Source organism: Centroberyx gerrardi, chromosome 9 (genome assembly GCF_048128805.1).
Source record: "Centroberyx gerrardi isolate f3 chromosome 9, fCenGer3.hap1.cur.20231027, whole genome shotgun sequence".
Classification (NCBI taxonomy): Eukaryota; Metazoa; Chordata; class Actinopteri; order Beryciformes; family Berycidae; genus Centroberyx; species Centroberyx gerrardi.
Window position 1 is genome coordinate 1,159,567 of NC_136005.1, and position 16,502 is coordinate 1,176,068.

Here is a 16,502-nt window from a genome sequence, read left to right on the forward strand (position 1 = left end):
GGTTTTTATTCTGGAGACAAAATTGCCACTATTTCCGGTCCTTTTCTGTTTTTTTCCTGATAGCTTGACGCAGCAGCTGTCCAACGGCAGAGCATAGTGCGCCTCATGCGACGACATAACTAGGCGACGAGCTAGCTAGCTGATTGGCTAATGTTACGTTAGAGCTGTTGGAGGAGCAGTAACGATTAACAACACCCATACCACGCTAATCCAGACCTGAAATACAAAGACAGCTGGTAGGAAAACACTTCACCTGATTATAATGCTAGATTTGGTGGCATGACACAGATTCATATATATACAGCACTGTTACAGACAGTGTCCACGAATGGTCAACTAGCTAACCGTTAGCTTCTCTGCTAGTTTTAGCTCTCGCGGAATTGTAGCTCCCATACGTGCCGTTCTCGCATGGAGACGTCACGCCAAGCTCCTTTCAAAACTCTAGCAATGTAATGTGGCCTAGTTTATCGGCAAAGGAACATGCCTATTAGAACATAACTTAAGACTTTTTATGATATGTTAGGAGCCATTGTTCAATTCGGCATACATCCAATACACCAAGCAGTACTTATTTCAATAAAATTACACCTTTTATAACTGTTTTGCCCTTTATTTCAACATTGTCAATAACGTTAACGTTACACATTGGTGGGCGGTAGCGAGCAATGAGGAATCAATTTTCAAGTTCCATTTTATTGAAATAAAGTGCTGCTCGGTGAATCACGTATATGCCGAATTTACCAGAAGACACCAATGACTCGTAAACGGTCTTACATCGTGTTCTGACAGGTCCGTGCCTTCGCCGATAAGCACGTCAGCATTTAATTACCAGAGTTGTGATTGGACTTTGGCGTGACGTTCTCTCTACACAACATTGAACGGAACGTATCGAGGCTAGCGTAAGTTAAGCCTTTTGTTGGCATGATAGCTGGCTAAGCTAAAAGTAGCTACGGTTACCTAGCTAACTTGATTGATGAATAAAGAGTTCAAGTTCAAACTGACCTCTTCAGTACGACCCTACCGGCTTGGTGATGTTTAACTTGAATTAGCTTTGATCCAACAGTTAGCCACCTGCTATGTAGCACTCTTCAACGTTGATTAAGTAGCTAACGTTAGCGTCAGCGTGCATGATTATGAAACTAACGTTACAAAGATAATGTTAGCTGGCAGTTGTTAGCTTTAGTAAGATAGCCGTGCCTCGACATATTTAGCCTGGGTTTCTAGAATATTCGATAAGCTAATGCTAGGGGCTTAACTTAGTCTGATAAGTGTGCCTCTGTACATGTTACTTAGGACGGGATGAAAGTCAATTCAATTCATTATATACATGAGTAACGAATCTGTAAGCCATCTCTTTTCTTCTAAGCCATATATTTCATGTAGACAGCTACTGACATTCATGTATAACTTGCTAGGTATCTAATTAAGTGTGCCCTATGTATCTCTGTCCCAGGGTCTTTCTTCCATCACAGAGCACAGAGGTTTGAGCCTCCATCCATCACAATGACAGACACTAAGCGTCTCGCCTTCTCCATCATCCAGTTCCTCCATGAGCAGCTCGACTCCGGGGACCTGACCTCAGACGCCCAGGAGAGTCTAGAAGGTGACAGACGGCTACTGACCGCAGCTCGTCATGTGTTGGCTCAGGGTGCAGCAAAGACATGCCTGTCCTTTATGTACTTAAGTTGGGAGTTGTTGTGTTCTATTACCCATTAAATCTAAGCACTCATGGTTTATTGGTAAGCTAAGCAGCAAAAGCACAAGGGAGAATAAATAATGAAATGTTATAATGGCAGGCAGCTGACGAGGGCCATGTACTGCAGTGCTGAATGTCACTACTATAATTAATTTGAGGCTGGTATATTTCATTTACACGTGTTCCGTTTTTGTTTTCCAGTTGCTGTCCAGTGTTTGGAGACAGCCTTCGAAGTTTCGACTGACGACCAGAGCCTCGCCGTCACCCAGACGTTACCGGAGATCTTCGCCTCTGCTACACCCAAGGTAGACTCGGTAAATAACCAGCGTGTATCTGCTTTACATGGCACCATCTCAACCTGCTGTCAGAAGATAGTGCTCATAACATGACGGTCGAACTGAAAAAGGCTCACACATGTAGTCTATATGACCAGCCAAGCTGCAGCTGCAGGCCTTTGTGGTGCAGATCTCTGCTGTGAGGAATGAACCTGGCTGTTAGTCGTTTCAAAGTGTTTGCACTATTGGATCCTTGAATTAGTTTATAACAATAGAATCAGGACCGTTGTACTTGTTGATTTAGGCGTTACAATGAAGTATTTGTGGAAATGATGTTGAATTTTGAGTCAGTGAGGTCATCCGGACCGCTGTCACACTGTTAGCCGACATGCTCCAGGAAGTGGATGACTCACAGTGTTGTCATTGTGTGGCAGCACACCGCCCCGCCCCAGGTGAAGATAGACACGACCCCCGACTCCCCCACCGAGGAACAGATAGCCGAGGCAGAGCGACTCAAAACCGACGGTAAGACCGGCAGCAGTTTGTCACTTCAGACCAGAAGCTGTTCGTCACACAGACTCAGCGGATTCAGAGTTCAGCTGCAGTAACTTTGAGAAGAGAAAGGACTGATCTGTCAAAGTGGCGAACACAAGTGATCGACTTACCAGCCACTGTTAAAGTTTATCAGCAATGAAGTTCATCAGTAGGCTGGTGTTCATTTCCCTCTGTCAGCTGGTTTAAAATGCATTGGAAACAAAGCTATAAAGGGTTAACGCTGTGTTGTCTTTACACGGGCTAAAATATTGAGGCTGTTAAAACAAGCACATTAATGATGAACTGCCTATGAACTGATCATAGGCAGTTCATCATTATTCAAGTGCTCATGTAAACAGCACAGTGTGATTTCCTTAATCTGATAAGCTGGAATCGCATTATGAGAAACCCGATTAACACCGCAGGTTTTTTACCAATGTTTCAAAATATTTAGCGCATGTTTACCTTCAGTCTGATTTCTTCACGCTTTTCACATCTGAGCCTGAGAGCAAAACGTAACCGGACAGAGAACAACGTCCAGGAAGCAGCGAACATTAGAACAGTAAACAACTGTTGTTAAACTGTTCTGCAAAGTAATGAGACAGAAACCTGACCAGATGAAAAGAAGCTGCGCGCGGCTTTATGATCAAAATGCAAAACAACCGACAGGAAGTTTGAGTTTTACATCACTTCCTTAAGGAGAGAAATCAACTGACTGAATCATGTAAACCGGTTTTCCCTGTTATCACATTACTAGAGTGCATGTAAACGTATCAGTGGAATTATTGCCATAACCTCATTATTCCCAGTTACCGGGTTTTTAGTGAGCATGAAAAGGCGCTCAGTGAGTCTTGTTTCCAGTGACAGGCTGAGTTCAAGCCCTTGACAAATCAAGTTTGTCTCATCTTCAGGTAACGACCAAATGAAAGTGGAGAACTTTGCAGCCGCTGTTGAGTTTTACTCCAAGGCCATCGCCATAAACCCTCAGAACGCCGTCTACTACTGCAACAGGTACGTTTCCTATGAAGCTCGGTGGGAGCGTTCCTTCACAGGTCTCATCTTGGGAAGTGTGGAGAAGTTCAGGATCATTTATATGGTGAAGTTTTAGAATGTGTTCAGAAATAGGAATTCAGCTAGAGACGACTACACATTCTGTGTAGTTGTGGATCCGCTGTCATTTCACAAACTGTGATATTAGAATAATGTTCCGCTATACAGTGATGTGATCTAGTTGACCGTCATAAATCTTCACATCAAGTCGAGTAGTTAAGGTCTGGAAACGTAAAGTATGGATTGTGTTGCAGTCCTGGTGTCAGAGTGTCTGCAGGTCCTGAAAAAGTCTTAAAAATGTCTTAAATCATATTATCTAAACTCAAGGCCTTAAAAGATGTCAAATACTGTTAAAGCATTTTAAGTCTTAAATTCAGTTTCTGAGGTCTTTTAAAATGCTGTTTTCTTGTTGCGCTGTTCTTTCAGTGAGAAGTCAGTCCAGTCTCTCAGATCTGGATCCTGACTGCTCTGTTTTCAATTCCCACTTCATTTCAATTGCAAAATAGGTCTGATATTTCATTCAAACTGCCATAAAAAGATCTTAACCAGTCCTTGATGAAACCTGCAGACACTCTGGTCCCATGTCCCCATATTGCTCACAGTTGAACTGTGCGTTGATCCTGTGTGTGTGTGTGTGTGTGTGTGTGTGTGTGTGTGTGTGTGTGTGTGTGGTGTGCAGGGCCGCAGCGTACAGCAAACTGGGCAACTATGCCGGAGCCGTGCAAGACTGTGAGCTGGCCATTGGCATCGACCCCAACTACAGCAAAGCATATGGAAGGATGGGGTAGGGAAGCAGAAGGCAGCCAGCTCTTCTTCTTTTGCTCATTATTTCTGATTGATCATTAGGCGATAAACAAGTAGAGAAGGGATTCAGCAAAGAGCAAGAGGAGGAAAATAACTCTCATCATCCTGTCCTGATCTTCAGACTGAACGTCCATCTGGTGTGGGGGGGTTGATTTTCCCCGAACCGATCACTAGTGACCAACGTATCTGAACCGATCACTAGTGACCGACGTATCTGAACCGATCACTAGTGACCAATGTATCTGAACCGATCACTAGTGACCGATGTATCTGAACCGATCACTAGTGACCAACGTATCTGAACCGATCACTAGTGACCAACGTATCTGAACCGATCACTAGTGACCGATGTATCTGAACCGATCACTAGTGACTGATGTATCTGAACCGATCACTAGTGACCAATGTATCTGAACCGATCACTAGTGACTGATGTATCTGAACCGATCACTAGTGACCAATGTATCTGAACCGATCACTAGTGACCAATGTATCTGAACCGATCACTAGTGACCGATGTATCTGAACCGATCACTAGTGACTGATGTATCGGCCGCTCTGACGTCACTTCAGTCACATGATGCTGCAGCCAGTCAGCCTCTACATGGTTAGCAGACATTTACCAACTGACCAAGAATGTTGTCCATTTTGACAAAAATATCGCCTTTGCAAAGACAATCTGTTGGTTAAGGAGATAATTTCAACAAATCTATTCTGCCGAAACACCAATGAAAACCCGTTGCACGAACGGCTCAAACTTTAGTCCCGCCCACAAAGGCTCTGATTGGCTCGATTGTTCCTCTGAGCGAAAATAAGCCATTGACGATGGAAACACCAGACTCTCTGAATCGCTCCACAAAATCTGAAGAGTTGAGGGATGATTTAGGAGTCTGAAGCAGGACAGCATCATCCTTTCAGTTTTATTAATTCCCCCGAAAGTTGACTGAGTTCCACTCTGCTTCACATTCACACTGGGAGCTGCCCAGTACAGCCAGTCTGCTGCTGGTTCCCAGCAGCAGACTTCAGTGCCTTGCTCTGAGGCTCCTCGACAGCAGCTGTTGATGGAGGGAGACTGCTGCTCATTCACTCTCTGCACCCAGACGTCTGCAGCCTGTCTGGGATTCAAACCGGCAACCTTCCAGTTAGAAGGCTGCTGCTCAAACCTCTGAGCTGCTTCCCTTCTCCTCCTGTCAGACTCACACTTTGATTTTACTGCAGAAATATCTGGAAACATTTCAGTCTAACATGGATCTGTAGTCAGATGAAGTCTGGGTGGAATTTAAAGTCACAGTGAAATGGAAAATGGAAAAAAGTTTCACTTTGTTAGTTAATTCTACATCATACCAGACACCTGTCTAACAATAACTGCCAAAACATGTTATCTTCTTGTATTTTTATATGAAAATCCATCATCAGTTTTCATGCTGACCGCTGCCTTGTTGTGTCTCCCCGGCCGCAGCTTGGCTCTGGCCAGCCTGAACAAACACACAGAGGCAGTGAGCTACTATAAGAAAGCTCTGGAGCTCGACCCCGACAACGACACGTACAAGTCCAACCTGAAGATCGCAGAGCAGAAGATGGAGACGCCAAGTCCGGTGAGCTGACAGGAGCGCCGTGCTGTGCTGCCTGCAGAGGGCTCAGTGCTGATGTCTCTCTCTCTCTCTCTCTCTCTCTCTCTCTGTCTCTCTCTATCTCTCTCTCTCTCTGTCTCTGTCTCTCTCTCTCTCTCTCTCTCTCTGTGTCTCTATCTATCTCTATCTATCGAACTCTCTATCTATCTATCTCTTCGAATCAGCTTTATTGGCATGACAGGAGTCCTATGTTGCCAAAGCAATACATTGCTTCAATTGTAATAAAATTGCAAATATTAACACTCTCTGTCTGTCTGTCTGTCTGTCTGTCTGTCTGTCTCTCTCTCTCTCTCTCTCTCTCTCTCTCTCTCTCTCTCTCTCTCTCTCTCTCTCTCTCTCTCTCTCTCTCTCTCTCTCTCTCCCTCTCTCTCTCTCTCTCTCTCCCTCTCCCTCTCTCCAGACAGCGGGGATGGGAGGAGTGGATCTGGCCGGTCTGCTCAGTAACCCTGGCTTCATGAACATGGTAAGATCTGCGGCCTGGTGCTGTCCGTGTCGGCTGAAGCTCAGGTTTCATCTTTATTTGTCCCCAAGGGCATTTGGTTTGGCAGCAAGTATTAACCGCAGCATTAAATAAAAGCATGAGGCAGACAGACAGACAGACAGACAGAGACAGACAGGCAGACAGACAGACAGACAGACAGGCAGACAGACAGACAGACAGACAGACAGGCAGACAGGCAGACAGAGACAGACAGACAGTGGGGAGACGAGCTGAGCAGCACGTGTCCGGTAAACTAAAACCAAAACTAGGGGTTAAATAACAGAAACTGAAATGAAAATAAAAAGTCAACGATCTTGTCTACTTGTTTTTAATTTTCATCATTCTGTTTATGTGCAGGGTTAAAAAGAATACATTTTTGGCTATTTTTACTGAAAGCTAATCGAGAAAATTATGTAATAAAATGTAAAAACCCTAACCCGACTTTTATCATTGTAACTTTAAATAGTACCAGCCCTACCAGAAATAAAATAAATAAACTAAAATGACCAAACCCACACTGAAAACTATCGAAATCTAAACATGAAAACTAACTATAAACTATAATAATCTTGCATAGGACAAATCATCATCGCCACCAACATCACCAACTTCCCCCTCTGCCGGCGGCCTCTAGATGGCGCTTGTCGTTCATTTGGGTTTACCTGGATCTTCAGTCCAAACCGACCCGTCAAATCCCCGGAGGAGATCTGGACTCCAAACTGAGCGACGCTGCTTGATGTGAAGCTGAACACTAAACAGATGTGGGGGAAAAAAAGACTCTCAGAAGTTTGATTTTGTTGTTAGAAACAAAATCAGGAAACACCAATTGCACCATTCACCTGATTGATTAATCTATCAATGATTTTTTTTATTATTATATCAATCGATCGACTAATCAATGAATCGACTAATGGTTTCAGCAGTAACCCAGCCCCTCTACAAACAGAAGTTAGAGCGAACAGCAAATCAAACAAACCCAACATGCAGCTCTGTGTGATTTATCCCTCTGGCCTGAGGGAGAGGGTTATTAGGTGTGTTAGGATTTGCATGTTAATTTGTGTAACGCTTTTATTTTGAAGCCTGGTGTCAGCGTGCCAGAGGCCTACTGATGTGGAGAACACACACACACACACACACACACACACACACACACACACACAAACACACAGGCTTATTACAACTACCGCTGCAGTTATATGCACATTATCACCCTGCTGGAGATGTTTCCCACCCTGCACAGTGCTGTAATCTGCATATTTCCATGCGTTTCCATTCATATATTTCTACTCGATACATTCTAGTGTCGTAATTGTCGGCTGCAGTCAGTTTGATGCCGCTCCACCTGCTTTATTCTTGTTTGTATTCTATTTTTTGTCACATATCCCTGTGTTCCCCCCCAGGCGTCCACTCTGATGAACAACCCACAAGTCCAGCAGCTGTAAGTTGATTTCCGTCTGTCCGGCTCAGTGATGCGTTCTGTCGTCGGGGACGGAGCGGCCGATTTACCGTCTACTTCCTGTCTTTCAGGATGTCGGGGATGATGTCAGGAGCCTACGGCCCCATGGGAGCGGCGGCGCCTCCTGGAGCCGGAGCCGGAGTCGGAGTCGGAGCCGGAGCCGGAGCCGGAGTTGGAGCCGGAGCCGGAGCTGCAGCGGCGGCCGCAGCCGGAGCCGCGGCCGCAGGAGCCGGACCTGGAGACATATCAGGACTGATCCAGGCGTACGTACTGCTGCTGCTGATGATGTTTTGGTTCAGTGATAAAAGTCCCAATGAAACGGCATTTGGAGAGCATCTTAATGTGATGTATTTCCTGTTGAAACAGGATGTGGGGGCGGGATCATTCAAAAGTCTAAACCAATGGGAGATCAGTTAGGGAGAGCAAGGCAGTTTTATTGGATGGGAGGAGTGGAGGGGCGGGACAGGTCTGTGATGGTTTATTGGTTGGAGTTTCTAGTTACGCCTCCTGGTGCAGTGTGAGGTCATCGTTAAAGATGCTCTGCTCATCAGGAAGGAAAAGGAATGGGATTCTGATAAGAAAGAAATAAAAGAAAAACTTATGACATGGAAAGAAGTCATTTTTCACTTCATTGTGACTTGAAGTATCTTTAAATCTGACCATTTGATCAGAAATTCAGTATTTTAAAGTTAGTATCTTAAGTTTTTAGAGGCGTCAGTGTTTCTACCTGCTTCACTGATGATATTATATTGTCAGTAAAGGTTAGCGTTGTGTTCACTGACATGCTGGTTGTTTAGTGTTGTGTTCACTGACATGCTGGTTGTTTGGTTCATGTTGTGTTCACTGACATGCTGGTTGTTTGGTTCATGTTGTGTTGACTGACATGCTGGTTGTTTAGTGTTGTGTTCACTGACATGCTGGTTGTTTAGCGTTGTGTTCACTGACATGCTGGTTGTTTAGCGTTGTGTTCACTGACATGCTGGTTGTTTGGTTCATGTTGTGTTCACTGACATGCTGGTTGTTTAGCGTTGTGTTCACTGACATGCTGGTAGTTTGGTTCATGTTGTGTTCACTGACATGCTGGTTGTTTGGTTCATGTTGTGTTCACTGACATGCTGGTTGTTTGGTTCATGTTGTGTTCACTGACATGCTGGTTGTTTAGCGTTGTGTTCACTGACATGCTGGTTGTTTGGTTCGTGTTGTGTTGACTGACATGCTGGTTGTTTAGCGTTGTGTTCACTGACATGCTGGTAGTTTGGTTCATGTTGTGTTGACTGACATGCTGGTTGTTTAGTGTTGTGTTCACTGACATGCTGGTTGTTTTTTGCAGCGGTCAGCAGTTTGCTCAGCAGATGCAGCAGCAGAACCCAGAACTCATCGAACAGCTGAGGAGTCAGATCCGCAGCCGGACGCCCAGCGCCAGCAACGAGGAGCAGCCATGACAGACAGCCGGTAAATACAGACAGCCGGTAAATACAGACAGCCGGTAAATACAGACAGCCGGTAAATACAGACAGCCGGTAAATACATGGGTGGAAACCTTTATTCTCCTCCTTTAGTTGGTTGGTTTGTCCAGGTGAGAACAATGACCTTGGTGGCACCAAATAACGGCACCGAGAGTCTCGGTCCTCTAACTGAACTGCGGTGTGATTCGTTAATCCAACCAACTACAGGAAACCACTCCGAAACACAAGGGATTATGGGTAGAAGGAGACGGAAAGCCTAGCAGAACAAAATGGACTGGAATGGAAGTCTGGACTGATGCTCATATTCAGCTGTTTCTTCATGTGTTCTTAACTGGTATGAACACCACAGAAGAAGAGACAGACAAGTCCATCATGTTAGATAAAGTAACAGGGAGTCTAGTCTCTAACCTGCAGGATGACAGGTTCAAACTGTCCAATAAACAAGCTGCTTGAGAGTCATGTGACATTTACACAAACATAAGATCTTTTGTCAAGACTTTAGAAAGTCAAGTCTTAAGTCTTCTCTTCATGCATCAAGTCAAGTCTCAAACAATTTGTGACTCAAGTCCAAGTCATGTGACTCGAGTCCCCACCAGTGCTCCTTTCATATTCTAAAAATATCTTCTTAGGCTGACAAAGAATGAACACCAGTGATGTTCCAGTTGATTTTAGTGTTGACAGCGTGTCGTCTTGTCTCTGTCTCCAGGTCCGACAGAGACTTGTGTGTGTGGAGAAGAAGAAGAAGAAGAAGCGGAGACCGGCTGTCCTTCGTTCTGATTTGTATTGTTGCAACTCAAGGGACAAAAAGGAAGTTTTTCATCACTGAATATTTACTGCATGAGTGGCCTCCTCCCGATTCAGGAACCAGATCAGCCAAAACACCACCCACTTCCCGCTGCTCTGTGTAGTTTTAGGAAGAACTTTTTGAACCTCTGACCTGACCAAAAAAAAAAGTTTATCACATTAGTAATGAATAAATAAAGTGTACTAACAGGAACCTGGATCTGAAGCTGAAGCTGTCTGTCTGTAGTGAAGCAGGTCGGTTCACTGAGAGGCGAACGCCATGAGATTTAAAACACGCTTGCAAATTCTTTTTCTTTCATCCCAAAACTACACAGTGCAACTTTAAATGCAATTTTTTTCAGTACCCTGTTTGTGATGGACCTGGATGTGCGTGTGTGTGTGTGTGTGTGTGTGTGCAGGAGAGCCTTGGTTGTACTGCAGTGTAGCGCAGGGCCGATTCATGTTAATGGAAGTTAATCGCTGCAGCTTCCACAAACCCACCAGAAGATCAGCTGACAGGCTTCAGTCTGTGCAGAGGCAGGAAGGCAGGCAGGCAGGACTGTGGACAGGATGGGAATTAAAGGAGCATTGCAAAATTTTACAACTTCCTGTTTTTGCGTCTGTTGTCTCAGCAGGTTTGTGACTCGTATCGTACGAGCCTCCTGTAGTCTTTATTTTTGTACACCGGCTTTACTAAAGCTTCCACTAAAACACCTGATTTTTAGGTTTAAGCTTCTCCTCTCCTTCAGATCCGTCTCACTCCTTCCTGACTGGAGGAGATCAATAATCAGTTCTAGACTTTGTGTGGATTTACCTGCTCAGTCTGCTTCAGGTCAAGCAGGTCTTTCTAATATTTTGTTCACTCGGTTCAGAATACGAGTCAGAAGTGTCTGCTGTAACAAACATCTGAAATATCTGTTGCTTTTACACATTTTCCGGACGTTAAGGAGTAAATGTAATGCGGTCAACGACACACTGTCATTTTTTGTGTCCAAATCCATTATTTAAAAACAACAAATACAAACATTGCTTCAAATATTCTAGAATATCTGCTTCATGAGGAACCACTTTTCATTGTATTGAAATGCAATTCATATTTGGAGTTTTGGTGTTCCCAAGTCTAAAATATGAGGAGGTGTGACTGCAGTGAATTTACATTTCAATTAATCAATTCTCACTGGAAAATTAACCTAGAAATACAAGTTTAACCTCTTACATAAAGGATGCAAATAATTTCACACTTTTAAGATGTTTTAATTTCTCTTCAGAAAAAAAAAAAAGGTGGTTGAAAACATGAAGTAGTCACTCTTATGAAATGTAATAAAAGTACCACAAATAAGGTATTTTAAAGAAAACAAATATGTACAACACTGAATGTTTTTAAAGCCATTTAGGTCAGATTTCCTCTGTTTTGAAAACGATATTTGTCTTTGAATGTTCATTAAAACCTTCCAGTGCTCAGGAAGAAACCCAGAAGAAACAGCTGGAGAAACTCTGTGCCTGTTCTCATTAGAGTTCAGCCTCTAACAAGAACTCTCCTGTATTTCTACATACGTAAATACATATGTATTTCTACTAAAACTGTCTTTCCACGCATGAAAATTCCCCACATGTTGCACAGAGGTTCGGTCTCACGCCAGATGATGCCCCCCGCAGTGTGGAGCCAGTCGGCCTCATGGTGGCGCTACAGCAAACTGCAGAACATGAGTGGAAGGTTCTGCACAGAACTCTGTTTCACTTTCCATCCATCAACATGTGAGGAAGCTTTGCTTCACTGCAACCTTCAGTCAAATATGAAGTCCGACCCTCTTTAAAGATCTACAGGGTTTTTAACGTTTTCAAAGATCCAGCCTACAGTGCATGAACATGTTTGACTGTACATGCTGCTGCACAGAGCCGCTGGCAGTTCTCCCGTAATAAATGCCCAAGCTTCAGGAAAATAAATGTTTCCAGTCATTGCAGATGTCTGATTTCACAATTTCATCTCAAAAAATGAATTTGTGACAGTTTTGTGAATGTTGGCCTCATGTAAACAACTGAAGTCGATGGCAAAAGCATCTGCGTCAGCTGCTCACTAAATGGAAACATTTCCATTTTGTCCAGATAAGGAATGCCAATTATCAGGAGTTTATCTTTAAACTGATTTTTTTTAGATTATTTTGCCTGGAGGCTGCATCTGTAAACCTTTGACAGCGTTCAGTCATGCAGGAGCAGGTGGAAACTGAACGAGCCCAGGGAGTTAAAAGGACTCCCTGGGCTTGTATCTGTTTGTATCTGTATGGAGTCATAAGGCACCAGCCAGCTTCTATTATTGTGATCGAGGACCTTCCATCCATCCATGTTGTGGACGCAGGGGTTCCCTCACCTACGCATGTCAGAGACCCACCAATCAGCGTCCCGGAATGCTTCGTGACGTTACTCGAGGAAGTAACAGACACCTTACTGGGAGGGAGCGGAAGGACAGGTAAACAAGATGTTAACTTTAATCGATGTTTTTGGTTTTATAAATTTATGTGTACTTGAACTCGTTCATATAACAGAGTGGTATGTAAAAACTGTCGTTTCCCCCTGTGAGCGCGGAGTTTCGCTGCTAGCTAGCTCCTTCAGCTGCTGCTGGTGGGAAGCTAACGATAGCTAACATTAGCTAGCTGTGTCAAGCTAGCTAGAGTTAGCCAGAGATAGACAGGAAGTACGGGTATTTTGCCTTTAATGTAAGAATAATAAGGGACAAACCGTATTTTAAGACTCATTGCAATCATTGGTTAAATTTGGAGTTGAACAGCTGCGTAAATAGATACTAAAAAAGTTAATATGTTATTACGGAGCGTGGTAGTAAGGGTTTTATTTTGAATGTTTTGACAGGAAGTTGTTAATTCTGGTTGGCCTGACAGTTGTCGCCTACAGCCACAACATTAACAACACAACATTAACAACACAACAACATTAACATGACAGAACATTAGTGAACTAGATAACCGACAGATAAACAGTCAGACTGCAGCCGTGTGTCTGGAAAACCTGAACTGACAGTGAAGTAGTTCGTGTTAAATAGAAAAGAGAGAAAACTCTGACCTCCAGTCGGCGCAGACAGCCACCAACAGAAACAAAAAAACAATAATATTTGCAGAAAAATCAGTAAATTATGCTTTTTGCATCTTAAAAGACGCCATCTTTAAATGGGTTGCATCAGTTTGGAACTATTTACTGTGGTTTAAACTGTGGAATTAAGTCACGAAGGTTTGTGTCAGCCTGTATTGGTGGTGAAATATAAAAAAATCTGGGTAAACTGGTTTATCCTCCACTACTTCCCTGTTGTCTGACTTCTCTCAGCTTTTAACATTACAATCATTACTTTGTCTTCCAGTGGAAACAGCTGGGAACACACTGGCACGATGTCAGGACCGCAGTAGAAACCAGTAAAACCAGGACAGAGCAGAGCTGAGGAGCGGTGTGTGATGCCGGCCCGGTCGCTGTAGCTGCTGCGGTGTGAACAGTGTCGGGATGCAGATCCTGGTGGCCAAGCTGCTGTGCCTGCTGGGGGTTTTGGGCCTGATGCTGGCGGGGGTTCTGGTCCCGGTGCGCCTCCTGCTGGTGGACCAGGACAAGGCCCAGAGGTACAGGAAGCCTTTGGCCCTCTGCAACTCTTTCGGAGGCGGCGTGTTTCTGGCGACCTGCTTCAACGCCCTGCTGCCCGCCGTCAGAGACAAGGTGACACACGAGACACAGCAGGAGACGGAATGAACTGAAACAGCAGATGGGTTATAGAAACATTTTCAACAGCAGTGTGTGAAGTAGAATGTTTGAATGGAAAGTTTGGTAAGAAGTCTGGATTACAGCAGGATCAGGTGTGCAGCAGCAGTGGGACTGGGAAGAATGAGTGCAGAATGTGAACAATGTGAAGATATATAAAAAATATGAAATATTTGTAAAATACAAATATGTTATATAGATATACTGTATGCTACATATAATATAATAATATGCCAGAAATCTTAAGTGAAAACTGTGTGTTTTGCTCAGGTGGACGAAGTGTTCCGGCAGCTGAAGATCAGTACCGACTATCCCGTGGCGGAGACGATGATGATGCTGGGCTTCTTCCTCACCGTCTTCGTGGAACAGGCCGTCCTCACCTTCCGGAAGGAGAAGCCGTCCTTCATCGACCTGGAGACGTTCAACGCCGGCGGCTCGGAGGCCGGCAGCGACTCGGAGTACGACACGCCCTTCATCTCGCCGACGCGCGGCCATCCGGGCGGCGCCGGCGGCCACCGGCACGGCCACTTCAGCCCGGCGGAGCTGGCGGGGGCGGGGCCTCTGCGGCTGGCCAGCCTGGTCCTGGCTCTGTCGGCGCACTCGGTGTTCGAGGGCCTGGCGCTCGGCCTGCAGGAGGACGGCGCCAAGCTGGGCGGCCTGTTCCTGGGCGTGGCCGTGCACGAGACGCTGGCCGCCGTGGCTCTGGGCGTCAGCGTGGCCAAAGCCGCTCTGTCCATGAAGGACGCCGTCAAGCTGGCCGTCGCCGTCAGCCTCACCATCCCGCTGGGCATGGTGGTGGGCGCGGGCATCGAGTCGGCCCAGACGCTGGCGGCCGGCCTGGTGTCGGTGGTGCTGCAGGGCCTCGCCGCCGGGACCTTCCTCTTCGTCACCTTCTTCGAGATCCTGTCCCGGGAGCTGGAGGACAAGCGGGACCGGCTGCTCAAAGTGCTGTTCCTCATCCTGGGCTACGGCTCGCTGGCCGCGCTCGTCCTCATCAAGTGGTGACGCGCCGCCGGCGCCACACGGAGTCACGGCGTCGACACACACCGTGCGAACGCTGCAAAACCAAAGGAAGACTGGGGACTTCTCATCTGTAATGGTTCTGTGCCCGGCTGAACCAGGTCCAGTACAGCTGCTCGTTACCCACAGTTCATTTGGGTTTGAACTGATCTTGTTTATTGGAAATGATCTGTTGAGGTTTCCTTGTTGATTTCCTCGTTCTGCCCCACAGTCCTTTTCCTCTTGGCTGAGGAGAAACTATTTATTTCCCCCTGCAGTAAACCTTAGTGAGGATGATCGGTGTGTTTTCTAGAACGCAGGACTGTTTTTTATCTGTTGGTGCGATGCGACTGTAGTTTCGGTCTGAGCTTCCATAAAACATCTTTACACTGAGTTCACTTTTGTGTTTATCTCCATTGAATTCCAAAGGAAGAGATGAACTTAGTCCTGGATGGTTTTGAAACCTAAAACTGACAGGCTGTCAGCAGCTGTTGTTAGAAAGGTAAAAGTCCAGTTAATTCTGGGTAATCCTGCTGTTTCAGCCTTATTACTGAACCTGTTAGCAGCATGCAACCCAAACCTGTTTATCTGCACCACTGGGAGATTTGGATTATTGAAATCATTCAAATCACCAAAGCTTATTCAAAATCTGAAACGCTTCACACATTGAAACCCGCCCGGTAGCAGCTATAATACTTTTCACTGCAGGTACTGACACTGAAACTCCACAATAATCATATTTTTCCTTGAATTATATAAATATATGAAGTTCAGATTAGTTAAAATAACTGCTACTGTGTTTTCTGCAGCTACATGAAGCTGTAAACTCGTGAGTAAACACACTGGAGCCCTTTAAACAGTGGTCAACACGTCCACTAACTTTTATTTTTATGACATAGCCTATATGAATATTTTTTATGGTTAATGTGATGATATTGTGATCTTGAATGATTTTGTATTTTTGACAGTTTGTGTCATCTTGATGTGTCTTCTGTTCTTTTCTCCACCTCGTGTCATATTTCAATGTTTCAGAAATTTCTCTGTTGGAAAGTAGTGAGAGCTTTAAATTAAAGTTTTGCTTTAAATGCATCTAAAACAGAAGTGACATTATTGCTGCACTCAGTCAATATTTCTCAATATGACTTATCTTGCTTTATCTCTTGTGTAAGCTTTACTGAAGCAGGTTCGTCCTGCTGGAGTTCAGACTGTTTCTCCAGTTTGAGCTGAGACGGACGGCAGCACCAGACTGAGAGATCCGCCGTCTAAAACCACGACAGCCTCTCTGCCTCGGTGACTGCTGGCAGGAAAGAGAAGCGCAGTCTTGGTTAGTGTTGAAGTTAGGAATCATCTGAAGACATTTAATGGTCTTTAAAGAGTTTCAGGACAGGATCATTTCTGTGTTTCAACTGTTGCCTGATGAATTTCAGGTAGCAAACATTTTCCACTGAAACGATGAACTACATAAAGCAACAAGGGTTCTGAAAAACATTCTTCTAAAAACAGGAAACAAACAGAAAACCTGAAGCTGTGGAAACGATCCGGAGTTTCCTCGTTCTTGGTGGAAACGTAAAAACAAA

At 44.8% G+C, this 16,502-nt stretch overlaps 2 protein-coding genes across 3 annotated transcripts; both read left to right on the forward strand.

Annotated features, from left to right (window-relative positions):
* Positions 1 to 114: 114 nt before the first annotated feature.
* On the forward strand, positions 115 to 10,780 carry sgta (small glutamine rich tetratricopeptide repeat co-chaperone alpha). Of its 2 annotated transcripts, none has more exons than XM_071906638.2 (12): positions 115 to 236; positions 1,454 to 1,603; positions 1,898 to 2,001; positions 2,406 to 2,496; positions 3,417 to 3,516; positions 4,235 to 4,339; positions 5,819 to 5,954; positions 6,391 to 6,453; positions 7,872 to 7,909; positions 7,999 to 8,190; positions 9,258 to 9,379; positions 10,100 to 10,780. In XM_071906638.2, the coding sequence occupies exons 2-11, from the start codon at positions 1,504 to 1,506 to the stop codon at positions 9,367 to 9,369; spliced, it is 1,041 nt and encodes a 346-aa protein (XP_071762739.2). In that variant the 5' UTR covers positions 115 to 236; positions 1,454 to 1,503; the 3' UTR covers positions 9,370 to 9,379; positions 10,100 to 10,780. The 2 variants fall into 2 exon arrangements, with proteins under 2 accessions (XP_071762739.2, XP_071762740.2); XM_071906639.2 differs by lacking the exon at positions 115 to 236 and adding an exon at positions 777 to 899.
* Positions 10,781 to 12,546: 1,766 nt separating this feature from the next.
* LOC139917509 (zinc transporter ZIP3-like) lies at positions 12,547 to 15,980 on the forward strand. Its single transcript, XM_071906642.2, has 3 exons — positions 12,547 to 12,640; positions 13,541 to 13,884; positions 14,197 to 15,980. Exons 2-3 carry the CDS (start codon positions 13,678 to 13,680, stop codon positions 14,929 to 14,931), a joined length of 942 nt encoding a protein of 313 aa, XP_071762743.2. The 5' UTR covers positions 12,547 to 12,640; positions 13,541 to 13,677; the 3' UTR covers positions 14,932 to 15,980.
* Positions 15,981 to 16,502: the final 522 nt, after the last annotated feature.

Excerpts from the sequence above, each read along its gene's own strand:
- sgta (XM_071906638.2), top strand. The coding sequence starts at position 1,504 with ATGACAGACACTAAGCGTCTCGCCTTCTCCATCATCCAGTTCCTCCAT. Across the intron at positions 2,497-3,416 it reads AGAGCGACTCAAAACCGACG|GTAACGACCAAATGAAAGTG; the intron begins GTAAGACCGGCA and ends TCTCATCTTCAG. Across the intron at positions 5,955-6,390 it reads AGATGGAGACGCCAAGTCCG|ACAGCGGGGATGGGAGGAGT; the intron begins GTGAGCTGACAG and ends CCCTCTCTCCAG.
- LOC139917509 (XM_071906642.2), top strand. The coding sequence starts at position 13,678 with ATGCAGATCCTGGTGGCCAAGCTGCTGTGCCTGCTGGGGGTTTTGGGC. Across the intron at positions 13,885-14,196 it reads TGCCCGCCGTCAGAGACAAG|GTGGACGAAGTGTTCCGGCA; the intron begins GTGACACACGAG and ends TGTTTTGCTCAG.